This window comes from Hyperoodon ampullatus (genome assembly GCF_949752795.1).
Source record: "Hyperoodon ampullatus genome assembly, chromosome: X".
Taxonomy (NCBI): Eukaryota; Metazoa; Chordata; class Mammalia; order Artiodactyla; family Ziphiidae; genus Hyperoodon; species Hyperoodon ampullatus.
In genome coordinates this window covers 13391356-13405116 of record NC_136913.1, presented here as the reverse complement: position 1 = coordinate 13405116, position 13761 = coordinate 13391356, and the positions used below count along the sequence as shown (strand labels likewise).

General features: G+C 40.3%; 1 protein-coding gene across 1 annotated transcript in view; it reads right to left on the bottom strand.

Annotated features, from left to right (window-relative positions):
- Positions 1–3657: 3657 nt before the first annotated feature.
- The window catches only part of MOSPD2 (motile sperm domain containing 2), a gene marked incomplete at its 3' end in the record, with an annotated part of 53132 nt that continues 43028 nt past the window's right edge, over positions 3658–13761 (bottom strand). Inside the window, exons 10-13 of the mRNA XM_079727918.1 lie at positions 13169–13265; positions 12414–12543; positions 4395–4497; positions 3658–3795 (exon numbers count right to left, since the gene is read on the bottom strand). Of these exons, the coding sequence (XP_079584044.1) occupies positions 3658–3795; positions 4395–4497; positions 12414–12543; positions 13169–13265 (468 nt within the window). The remainder of the gene's footprint in view (positions 3796–4394; positions 4498–12413; positions 12544–13168; positions 13266–13761) is intronic.

Below are 13761 nucleotides of genomic sequence, written 5' to 3'. Positions count from 1 at the left end.
GGATGGGAGTACAAAGCAGGGAAAAGTTTGGAGAACTGACATTTGGCTTTGAGTGAGATGGGATATTCAGGACATCAACCCAAGTGTGAAAAGTTCTGGGGAGCTGGAATGGAAGGTGGTGGAGGCAACATCAGCAAAGCCAGGCTAGCCTCTCCGGGGCTGCTTTTAAATGCAAGATTTCCTCTCACTCTCACACTCATCCTGGGAAGTTGTACTTTGATATCAGAGGCACTTAGGGATGAGGAAACTGAGGCTGAAAGAGGTTAATTAACATTCCCAGGTCACACAGGTAGCAAATGTCAGAGAGGGGACTTGAACCCGGGCAGTCTTTGTTCAGAGCCCTCACTCCTGACCACCACTCCCTCAGCTGGGACAAATGGGAGGACTTCCATTCCGTGCCCTTGGGCCAGGAAGAAAAGGGGAGTCCTATGCTTCCGGGGACCCATGTTGTTCTGACATCAAGAAACCTCAAGTTGCTGGTAAAATTTAGAGAAGAGCTGGGTTGCTGTAAAGTAACTGATCCTTTTCTAGCTGGAGCTTTCCCCACACAGGAGCTCTTTCCTAGAAAATTGCATCTTTGGGGAAAGGAGGCCACACCCTCAGAGGCCTGGGTAGGTGTGGGGCTCCTTTGTAGGTTACCGGTCTGTCTCTGTGGCTCTGTTTTGAATTTCTCCCATGGTTTTGTATCTCAACCTCTTTTGCAGTTTAGAAGATGGACCTGTCCTTTTCGTTCCATTTTATGGAGCTGCACTTGGGAGTTGTGTCTTCCAGTGGCGAGGGGAACCACACAAACAATCCCCAGGGCCTTTGCCATCACTATCCGGGGCCGCCCCTCCTGAACCACAGCCACGTCCCGTGCTCTGGTGCCTTCTCGCCAGGACCACCTGCCATGCGCCCAGCAGCCAGGTAGGACTTCTTGTCAGCCTGCTTCCTGCAGGTTCCTGTCGGCAGGCAGGTGTATAGGTACTAGGATTGAGGGATGTAGGGCAATTCTGACATGTGTGGCCACTCTAGTGATAGGTTCTGTGATGGAGCCCCCAGCTGTGACAGTGAGGCCAATGCTAAGTCGGGAAAATGGAGAGCTCCCCTGAAGAGCAGTCAGACCCTGACCCAAGGGCGAGGAGAAACGGGACACACTAAGGACGGGTTCACCTGATGACACAATTGTGTCTTTGGAAGTTTGTGGTGCCGTCCTTATAAAAAGGTAAGTAGGTCCAGAAGAAATTAATGCGATCTTTGAAAGGTCAGAGTGAACCTGAGCATTGATTTTTAAGATGCTTTATCAATTAGAGACCAGAGGTTTTTCCTGATGATATTTATTGCATAAATGTAATTATTTTTCTAAAACATATTAAAATAGAAAACATGTTCTTTTGATCAATTTATACAAAGAAAATACCAATATAGTAATAAAAATACTGAAAATATATGAAAAGCACCAGAACATTAGAGAAATTACACCGGCAACAATTCTAGGAATATATTTTTTTTTTGCAATTGTACAATAAAGTGCTATTAAATCCAGTCAAAATTAGTGGCAAGATATAAAAACAGTTATGGTATATTATGAAATTTGAGGCTAGGTTTACCAGTAATTTTATTTTTAGTCTACTTGCCTATAATGATATTTCATTAATGTTTTCATGGAAACTCTATGAATTTCCATTCCAAGTGAAGATAATTTAAATCTGAACGTTGGTCCTTGGTAATTTGGTCATGAACAGGTAATGACATATTAAAAAATAAAATTATTAATTATAGCATACTCAGTCATACAAACGTGATTAAATAAAATCAAACGAAGACACAATAAAATCAAATGTAAATATACGTGATCAATTAAGACAAGTACAAAAGTTTAGATGCCTTTGATTTTATGGTTAATTTTCAGTAAATTTTGCTTAGTCACATTTAATAGACACACAAATGTTAACAAGAAATGTTATTATATTCAACTGGCCAGACATCAGGGAAAAACATTTTAGTGAGTCAGTGTAATTTTCATGTGAAACATTAAAGGGACACCGTCAGGACAATACATTTCCAATTTTGACTATTTCCTCGCTTATTTGCTGAAGAACAAAACACATATACAGATACTTCGGGATTAGATTATAACAAAGCCAGGAATCTAACATATAAGGGGAAATCGCTGTGCACACACACAGGGAGATACTATGGACAGTACTTAGGGTGGGCTGCAGTCACTTTAACATCTGAAGGTGGGAAACTGAAACAGAAAAACCCAAATTAAGACAAAGTATCAGACCAGTGTCCATTTAAGGTTTTATTTCCTAGGCCAATTTTGAAGGAACTCTATTTTTTCATTCTTCATAACGCCATTTTGGAATCATCACGTTCTCAAGATGAAAGCCGCCAACACTACAACCTCAGAATAAAACATTCTGCAAACATGGCTCAATCAAAACTCAAAATTTATTTTACAGGCAGACTATTTTTTTCTTTCATATAAAGTATTTATATGTGAACCAACATGGACCAAACCTGTTTATATTAAATGAGAAAACAAACTACTTTCATTAGGCTCTGCTCCTGCGAGGTGTATCATGTTACGAATTGAGGAACCGTCCTCAGTATTGCTGTGACAAAGGCAGAATATATCAGGTGAGTCAATTAACCCTGGTCTGAAGTGACACTTTCGATTTATTTTTTTCACCCCTACCGATACTCCAGTCTTTCGTCAAGTTCCCTTCTCATGGCTGATTTTAGCAAGGAACTGAAAGGTAAATGAATTATACTGCTATGCATCTCAAAAACTAACTTTTCAAAAAAATTTTATCTAACTCCTTTCATTTAGAAAGGAGGGTGAAGATGGTCCACTGGAGGATCAGGCCTTTATAATAAGTGAAGCAAAAGGGCCCGTGTCCAGCCAGAGAGAGCAACGTGACACTGTGTAAAAAAAAGACTGGAGAGGTTCTTCTTCTGGACGTTACTGACTGACAGAATTTAGAGAAAATCCAACCAGACTTAGTTCCCCAAATCCTAGCTAAATGAGAGTGTGAGTGTTCATTAAAAAGTCTGAGAGTAATAAAAGGCAGGCAGGCCGTTACGGAAGACGGATAAGAAACAAAGGCTAAAGGTAGTTTGGCATTAAGTAGTTGTACATTCCAAAAGAACATCGACTAGCATCTGTTAGTAGTTCTCATAAGTCATGGTTACAGAAATTACTCTGTATGTTTTTTCAATATACATGTTCTTCTATATACATAGAATAGAAAAGCTAATAAGTGGGCTCAGCTATAATAATTCTGTCAAAAAAAAAAAGCAGATGACAGTTTTTGGCTGCAAAAAAGCATGTTACTTTTCCGTTCAGCTAACATATATACATGATAAAACAAGCTTTAAAAGTATTAAATCAAAAGGGAAAAATAAATTATCTCTATTAAGTCACACAACAGATATACCTTTACTTACTTGACTAACTACCTATAGTCTCTTATAATCATTATCTTCAGCGTTTCCTTATTCTAACAGTTTATTTTCAAGACATGTTTCAGTTCCCCCCGAATGCCGTACATGTCCTTGGAGGAAGGAAGCACAGATGTGCGCCCCTTTCCGCACGGTGGAGAAGTTCCGGGTGTTACTTCTTCCAACTAATGAACGGAAAAGCCGTGTTTCCTACCGAGCACCACTGCTTTAACTGTACAACAAATAGAAGAAAGAGATGACCAAAGCAAGCGAGAGCACTGTTAAGGAAAGCAGCCACTGCTGGAACCAGATACAACGCTGAACTTGGTCTTCAAGCTTCCTGTTGCTTTCTAGTAAACGATTGAGCTAAAGAGGGGAAACAAGGACGAAAGGTTTGTATCAATAAAACAGTACAATAATCACGTGCGTGACAAACAGGAACACGAGAAATCCCACAAACGTTTACGGGATACAGTCCATCTACTCTGAAAGGCTGGGAGCTGGAAACGCAATGCAGAATTAGGTTTGGTTGGTGAACGGATGTGTATCTGTTTCTTATTCTGAAAAGGTCTAATTCTCTAGTTGAGAAAGGAACAAAGCAATCATTTCCTGGAGGTACTGAAACCAGCTATTCAGAAAGAGAGCCCCTGTACCTTTTTCAAATTTAAATGCACTACATGGTACCTTTTCCATGAGATCAAGTTCTTCGATACCCCCCAAAGCACCATGCGCTTTGCTATAAGGTCCCTAGTCCAAATTGAAATAGCCGGAGCTTTCAGAAAGTTAGCTAGAAGATCTCCAGAAGTAACTCACCACTTACCATTTCCGATCTGGCTTCCCTTCACAAAGAAGAGCGCATTCCTGTCGTGTCTATGCCAAAGGTTTGCTTTATGTCAGTGGGGAAAAATGGATTTCTAATATTGATTAACATTAAAGACTTTTAATTAGGAAGAAAGAACACTTACTTGTAGATAGAGATCTTCACTGGTTTTATCTGACATGTTAAAGGCATGGTCTTTTAATGTAAGAGTGGTTGGCTTAGTGCTCTCAACAATATGGCATCTTAACCTATGAAAGTACAAAGGAAACATAACTTCTTAAAGTTTTTAATGAATTTTTGAAAAAAAAGTAAAATGAAAACAGCTAAACACAGAAGTGTATGTAACAGAGGTGAAAGTACTCATTCCTCTCCCCAGATATATCTAAGGGAGCAGCTAGCTCAATGTGTGTTTATCTTTGAAGGCGAGCAGAATTTGCCACCCCAAAACGTGCCTCTGTGGCACAAGGTTTATCTTGAGCTGGTTATTTTTTTAAGAAAAAGCAGACAAAAGTGGAAACCTTTTTCACTTTTCAGTAAAAGCTCTGAAAAGTGAATAGAAGTTACCTTTTTGTGAGACATGCACAGTTATAAGGGAAATTTCCATCTGTAAGGGTGTCTCCCTCTCTGCCAGGTAGAGGAGGATGACTTTGTGTCTCTAGAAACTCTTATCAATGGAGAAGGCAGAGACTTAAATCCGCAGGACAACCTTAGCCGTGTATGTTGTACTTTTCCCACCATCCTCCCAGAACTGGCTCCCTCACCACCAACATCATCATTTCCCTTTAGCTGGGGTGGTATTTAAGGTGGTGTCATGGGCCATTGCGGGAAGTTTTACTGTTTTCCTCAAGTATACAGGAGGTATACATGCTATTAAACTTCTGTTTTTTTCCTGTTTTCTTCTGTTCATCTGTCTATGATTACGGGGGTATGGCGGGGCGGGGGGATCTTAGCCAAGAACGTAGAAAAATAAAGGGAAAATTATTTTTCCTCTCCTATAGTTTGGCAACCTACCATGGGAGCTGCTGAGATACCATACTCACTTGGGAGCCTGCAGATGGGATTCTGGAAAACTGGCAGAAGCCCGAGAAGGGTAAGAATTCTTACCAAAGTCAGCTCTCCTGGATCTCAGTCTGGTGCAGTTGAGAGAGGAAGGTAAAAATTTCACCTTGTCCCTTCTTTTCCAAATTGAGATTAGCAGGAGAAAATATTTGTGTCAGCCAGTTCCTTAGGTATTGTGACTTTGGTAGAGATTATTGTTACGAGTATTTTTGTCTTCTACTGGTCCTCTTTCCTCCCAGAGATGGTCACTGTTTTCTTTTCTGTCTTTTGTGTTGCCATAAGGAGAACCATAGGACAGATGAGATTTTCCTTTTGTTTTATTCTGTCTTGGGAGCTTGGCTTTATGACCAGTGAGAATAGTCTCTCTGGTCTCTGCCGGCTGGATGATGCATGTGTCTGCATGCATCTGGCGACCACCTGAATAGGCTGGGGATCCGAGACACTAACTGAGAAGCAGCATTCTCTGATGGTACCGGCTCTCGTGGGCATCTGTCATAAGGGCCCCTTGTCGTCTCAAGCTTGTCGTCTTATTTAGGGCTGGAAAAGTCCTATTCCACTAGTGCTTACCCAGTGTCGTAGGTTTGTAACTGAAGGCATATCACATTCTTAGGGGAAACTGGAGACACTTTTCACGACCCCATTCTTACCACCTGTGACAATGAAGGTCTTTGCTTTCTTAGGCTAACACTGGGAGTGAGCTTTCTGAGTCGTGTGAGGGCTGCACCTTTTGCACCCCCTTTCGGGATGCCTCTTGCATCCATGGTTAAGCCATAAAAAGGCTTACAAGTTTGAGTTGCTATTGAGATTAATATAAGATCCTACTACTCATCAATGGCCAAGTGGTGGATCTTTTGAATTGGAAAAACTTCTGTGTTTAAACATTGTTTAGAGAGCTCTCAGCCTAAGCCTAAACAATTATCTTGGTATCTATGGAAAGACCAACTTGAAAGGAGGACATGAAGGAGTATGGTGGCCAGCCTTAGGGACGTCCTTAGTAAGATGAAATTACAAAGCTCTTTTTACCTCCACTTTCAGAAGATATCTACCAGATTTAGAGAAGAGTTGAAAAGATTAGTGGCCAATCAGTTCCCCACTCATAGGGACCTTGATTGGCTGCTAAGGGGTGTTCTTCACACCCATGATTCTACTGTAGTTATCAGACAAGCCAGATGGCCCCCTAGGGAAAACAGGCACACTCACACGGGCAGCATGGCCAGAATTCCTCCCAAATTATCAGGAAATGGATCAGCTGAAGGCCAATATTCAGGGGCTGACAGAAGCAATAGTAGGGGCTTTTTCCCCTAAAGGTGAATTGGTCCAAGGTTGAATTGTGCACTCAGAAAAAGGAGAACATTCAAAGGCCTTTGTTGAACGCTTTATACAGACTTTGTAAAGGCATGCTGCATTAAGCCCTGAAACTCCAGAACACAGAAATCATTGGATTTCCATCTTAATTGGAAATCTCCCTGATATAAAGCAAATTGAAGAAAATGTAGTTGGATGGGTAGGTCAGTCCCTTGATGCCATTCAGGCTGCAATCCAATTTTTTGAGGAATTAACAGCAACTGTCTTTGTCTTGCAAATCTTCACAAAACCAGAAATTCGGCTCTAGAAGCAATTCAAAGTTCACCTATTCTAGCCATTCCAAAACCTGCCCTATTTATCTCAAAATACTTGTAGGTATTATAAATAGACCAGGTCACTGGAAACAGAACTGTTCTGTACTTAGAAAAGTAAGACAAAATTTAAATGGTAATTACTCTAAACCTCTGATAATAGGTAAAGTACCCCCAAAACGCCAGGAAAAAAACTTACTTTCTCTGTCCCTTTGAGGTGTAAAATTTCTACCCCACCGGACCTGGTAGCCAGCTCTTAGAAATGCAAACTTTAGGAAAATGAAGCTCATAAGAAGTTAAAGAAAAGGAACTATTTTGAAATTGGGCAAATGAAAAAAGCAAAACAACCCCCCCACACAAATATTAGTTTTTAAAAAAAAAAGCTTTAGCACTCTGAGCAGGTAAACTTATTCCAACTGCCAGAAACACAGTTCAGATCCAACTGTTCTTTTAGAAGCTAGTGAGTTTTGTGTCATTGTACCTAATTCATGGCTAAAATATTGGAACCAAAGCTATAAGGTCTCTGGTTTGCATCTGTATGTTTACATGTGTGTATATATGTATGTTATAAATGTGTGATATTTTTCTACCTCTGAGTGGTACTGCCAAGATTAATTCATAAAAACTATTCAACTGGCTTAAAGAAAAATAAGTGCTTTTCAAATTGAATATTCCTAAAACTCTCAGAAATATAGAAACTAACCCCCAATTTTTTTCATGTTCACACAATCTGGGATAACCTTTCGTAAATAAAAGCTAGGTTAAATCAAGACACTATGGTACTGGCACAAAAACAGAAATAGGGATCAATGGAACAGGATAGAAAGCCCAGAAATAAACCCACGCACATATGGTCACCTTGTCTTTGATAAAGGAGGCAAGACTATACAATGGAAAAAAGACAGCCTCTTGAATAAGTGGTGCTGGGAAAACTGGACAGCTCCATGTAAAAGAATGAAATTAGAACACTCCCTAACACCATACACAAAAATAAACTCCAAATGGATTAGAGACCTAAATGCAAGGCCAGACACTGTAGAACTCTTAGAGGAAAACATAGGCAGAACACTCTATGTCATAAATCACAGCAAGATCCTTTTTGACCCACCTCCTAGAGAAATGGAAATAAAAACAAACAAATGGGATCTAATGAAACTTCAAAGCTTTTGCACAGCAAAGGAAACCATAAACAAGATGTAAAGACAACCCTCAGAATGCAAGAAAATATTTGCAAACGAAGCAACTGACAAAGACTTAATCTCCAAAATTTACAAGCAGCTCAATATCAAAAAAACAACCCAATCCAAAAATGGGCAGAAGACCTAAATAGACGTTTCTCCAAAGAAGACATACAGATTGCCAACAAACACATGAAAGGATGCTCAACATCACATCATTAGAGCAATGCAAATCAAAACTACAATGAGGTGTCACCTCACACCTGTCAGAATGGCCATCATCAAAAAAATCTACAAACAATAAATGCTGGAGAGGGTGTGGAGAAAAGGGAACCCTCTTGAACTGTTGGTGGGAATGTAAATTGATACAGCCAGTATAGAGAACAGTATGGGGGTTCCTTAAAAAACTAAAAATAGAACTACCAAACGACCCAGCAGTCCCACTACTGGGCATATACCCTGAGAAAACCATAATTCAAAAAGAGTCATGTACCACAATGTTCATTGCAGCTCTATTTACAATAGCCAGGACATGGAAGCAACCTAAGTGTCCATCAACAGATGAATGGACAAAGATGTGGCACATATATACAACGGAATATTCTTCAGCCATAAAAAAATGAAATTGAGTTATTTGTAGTGAGGTGGATGGACCCAGAGTCTGTCATACAGAGTGAAGTAAGTCAGAAAGAGAAAAACAAATACCTTATGCTAACGCATATATATGGCATCTAAAAAAAATGGTTCTGAAGAACATAGGGGCAGGACAGGAATAAAGATGCAGATGTAGAGAATGGACTTGAGGACACGGGGAAGGGCAAGCTGGGACGAAGTGAGAGAGTGGCATGGACATATATACACTACCAAACGTAAAATCGATAGCTAGTGGGAAGCAGCCGCATAGCACAGGGAGATCAGCTCCGTGCTGGGTGACCACCTAGAGGGGTGGGATAGGGAGGGTGGGAGGGAGACGCAAGAGGGAGGGGATATATGTATATGTGTAGCTGATTCACTTTGTTACACAGCAGAAACTAACACACCATTGTAAAGCAATTATACTCCAATAAAGATGTTAAAAAAATAAATAAGATACAAGGATGTAATGTATAGCACAGAGAATACAACCATTATTTGATAATAACTTTAAATGGAGTATAATCTATAAAAATATCAAATCACTATGTTGAATACCTGAAACTAATATAATGTAATCAATTATACTTCAATAGAAAACAAACAAACTGGGTTAACTGGCAGGTCTTCAGAGTTAGCAACATTAGATATAATAGAGACATGCAAACTTTATTCTACCTGGGCTTACTATTCAAATAAGTTCATGTTATCTCTGTTACAAAATCTGTCAGCAAGAAGAACACCTTGGCATGATGGCTGATTTTGTGTAATGTCTCCTGGCATTTGTATGAAGAGTCTAAACAATTGTTGGTAGCAAGCGATTTAGATAAATGTCAGCGAGATAAACGTTAGGTGAACTTATCAGCAATGAGTATATTTTATGGTATATCTCTTACAAACAGTTTTCCAAATGTCTTTGGTAACTTGAAACTTTAGAGTTTTGCTAAGTTAAATGATAGGAAATTCACTGAATATCTAGATCATTTCCAAATAAGATAAAATACTGAAACATTAATTACTACACATAGGTTTATCTACTTCTGGCTTCTTATTACAGAATGAAAGATATTTGGGTATATTAGTAAACATATCTTGTGCCACAATGAAAAACTATACTATGAGGAAGTATCTATTTCTAGAAATTATGAAATATATTCATAAATTTGCCAATCTAAAGAATGCTGGGGTAACAGACTGCAAGTGCTTATTTATTAGTTTTCACTAGAAAGTAAGGTTTCTAAGGACTATTAAAATGACTAGAAATAAGTATATCAACCCTATACATAAGAATTAGGATATGTTTTTGGGCAAGAGAAGTAGGGAGGTGCATTTTTGTTAAGGGAAGTGAAAGTGATTTTATCCTAAAGTAAAGCTATAGTTATTTCAGAGTAGAAAGTAGGAGAATAAAGGACAAACCAAAAAGAAAGAAAAAACCCCCGTAATTGTTAGGTACTGTTTGATAAGAACTTCAAAAGTAGGCCCTCCTGAAATGTAACTTGAAAATTTAAACGTCTACTTCATCTACAAACATGTCACAACTGCCATGAGCCTTATCTAGATCCGTGTTCCTTCCTACCTCGGCTTTAGGTTCTGTTCCTTCTAACTTCCTCAGGAATTTCACTGTCAATGGTTTATTGTGTAAGGTCAGCCTCTCCTTCTGAAATGGTCCTTACTATGGTTTTAAACAATGCTCAAATATCTCCAATTACAAAATCCCACACAACCCCTTCTCAACACAGTCTTCCTTCCAACTGTGACCCTGGTCCCTCCCCAGCAAGCCATACCTCCAGAAGTCTTACTACCTCTGTTTCTTTGGCATCTGGCTCCTACCAACTGAAAGTGTTCCCCGTGAGGTCATCAATTACCTCCATCACGTCACCAGCACCGGCCACCTCTCACACCTCATCCTTGACCGACGTGGGCAGCACTTGGCTCCTCTTTTGTGAAACACACTCTAACCTGGGCCTTACTGACACAGCTCACCGACTGCTTTCCCTCCCGACTCCCTGTATTGTCCTCCTTCATTTGGCTACTAAATATTCCTCTGAGCTGTGTCTAACTTTCACCCTCTCTCGCTGGGTACAAGTTAGACCTAGCCTAGAGGAAATAAAGCTCGTCTTCCCAGGCCCATTCTTATTCTTCTTGTTCTCCTACCCTCTCCGAATTGCCCACAAAGGGTAATCGTTCTCCCAGTGGTTTTACAATGGTACCCAAGCTGCTCCTCTGGGCGCTGTCTGCCTCCAACATTCTTTCTTACCATGGATCCTCTCACACTCTGTTCCAGCCACATCTGTATTCTTTCAACTCCTTATTTGAAGATGCAACTTAACCACAACCCTTACTAGGTTTCTCAGCTTCTCATCTACAAAATGGGGAAAATAACTACCTATGACCTAGGGTTGTTTTAGTGACTAAATAAATAAATGAGAGTAACACACTTAAATAGAACTTGCTACATGCCAGCACTAGTCTAAGTGTTGTTGTCTGCCCACAGTCTATTTTTCTACAAAGCCTCCCAGAGTAATCCTTTAAAAAAAAAAACAAGCCGGTCACCTCATGGCTCAGCTCAGCACCAATGGTTTCTCCTCTCAAAATCAGAAGTTCTCACTATGGCAATGATCTGGCATCCCTTACTGGATTCAGGCTACACTGATCTCCTTGCTGTTCCTCACCCAGGCCAAGCACACATCTTTTTCATTTATGGTTCCCTCTACCTGCAAAGCTCTTTTCCCCATTATCTAGGTGGCCTACTCTCATTTCCTTCAGGTCCTACTCAAATGTCATCAGTGTGGCCATCCTTAACTACCCTCAACTGAGCTTTCTCAATCTTGACACCACTGACATTTTGGGCTGGATCATTCTTCGTCATGGGGTGCTGTCCTGTGCATGGTGGGATATTGAGTAGCATCCCTGGTCTCTACCTACTAGAAGCCCACGGCACCCCACTGTCCAGTTATGACAACCAACAACGTCTCCAGGTATTGACAACCGTCCCTTGGGAGGCAAAACTGGACACACTCCGAAAAAACCCCACAATCAACCTTCTTCTCTATTCTCCTCCTCTTTTCTATACATCTTTTTTGCACACATGCACAGACATACATGTATATGCCTATATAGTCACAGGGTTTTCTCTTAAATAGGATAATTGTCATACATATTTTTCTATGAGTAGGTTTTTTTCTTTTCCTAATAGTATATCACAGATGTCTTTTTCCTGTATCAGAAAAAACAGATGTACTACACTCTTTTGAATGGCTTCAGAGTACTCCTTCTCAAATGCATTTCACTATTACTTTACTGATGAACATTTACATTCTTTTCCATTTTTCACTACTACAAACAATTTCTGTGAAACAATGTTTCACTGCAGCAAACATTCTAGTACATAAGGTGAGCATTCCTACAAAGGTAACTGCTGTAAGAGAAAATCTGTGTTTGTAATTTTGACACATCCAGATTCTTGCATTGGCCAGCAAGCAAATCTCTGCTATTAGCAATCTCCTAGAGAAACTCCAGGTCTTGTACCCCAGAGCCTTGTAGGGGTTGGGGCCCAGAGTGTAAGCCTAGATGTCTGCCAAATGCCAGGAGGAAGGGATGCCTGCTTACCCATGTAGGCGCATTCCTCTTTGGGATTTTTCCCATTGCAATTTGAGAGCCTGTAAGGGAAAAGCATACCTATGCTCCATTACTTTGTTTCTGGGAACTTCTTTCCAGAACTGAGTCAATTCTGCTGGGCCTGTGCCAGATGACTGTTCCATTTCTGCAGCCATGATCAGAAAACGGTCTTGGGCAGAGACTGTTAAACCTGCATTCCAAAAGGGTAACTTATTATATAATAAACAGGAACCTTTACAAAGGGACAAAGGGTTGGCTATGTGGCTTAAGCATTATTCTAGAAAACAACACTAAGGAAAAAGAATAATATGGAACTTTTTTTTTTTTTTTTCCGGTATGCAGGCCTCTCACTGTCGTGGCCTCTCCCGTTGCAGAGAACAGGCTCTGGACGCGCAAGCTCAGCGGCCATGGCTCATGGGCCCAGCTGCTCCACGGCATGTGGGATCTTCCCGGACCGGGGCATGGACCCATGTCCCCTGCATCGGCAGGCAGACTCTCAACCACTGGGCCACCAGGGAAGCCCGGAATGATCTTAAAAAAGGAAAAAGTTCTCCTAAAGATGAAGAATTTTTTTGTTTGAAATTCAATTTTAACTGGCATCAGTTTAAACAATTTTACTTCTTAAAAAATTTTTGTTTTAATGAGAGCCATTCACCCGTCTCATTTTACAGGTGAGAAAACAGATGCCCAGAGTGTGGTGAGGTGACTTGCTGATGCCCTGCTAATTTCTAGATTCCAGTCCAGCTTTGCTGAGTCATCACCCAGCCCCAGGCCCCCCAAAACACCCCACTGTGGCCAGCCAGGTGACAACTCACCCCCATGGGGAGACACAACTATATCAACTGATGCACCCGGATCACAACTGCTGTTGCTTGGCTTGACTCTGTACTTTTCTGGAGCAGTTGTTCTCACCTGTTTACAAAAAACAGTAGTCATATAACCTTTATGCTCTTTGGGGGGAAATGGCTTTAAAATGACTTAAAAATCATTAATAAAGTGTATAAAACAATCTTGGTGGTTATGTATAGAATATATCTTTTCCCATCTGCAGGAAAAAAGCATCTCAATCTACTAGAAAAAAACACTCATCAGTCTATTACTTAGCCTTCCTCTTAAATTAAAAAAAGAAATCCAACCGTTAAATATTTATCCTGTTAATCACCTGAATTTAATAAATCATGTTCAAAAAACAACACACATTAGAACACATTACAATAGTGTCCAGAAATTTAAAAGCAGTAATCAAAGGACATCTAGGAAGTAGATGATTTAAGGAAGTAATACCCTACAATAGGGGGCGCAGTGGTGGACTCAGTCCTGTTATACTTAATGCTCAGTGTCAGGTTAGTATCCAGTATAAACTATACTCCAGAATATACCACACTTGGGGGAAAATGCACTTTAGATT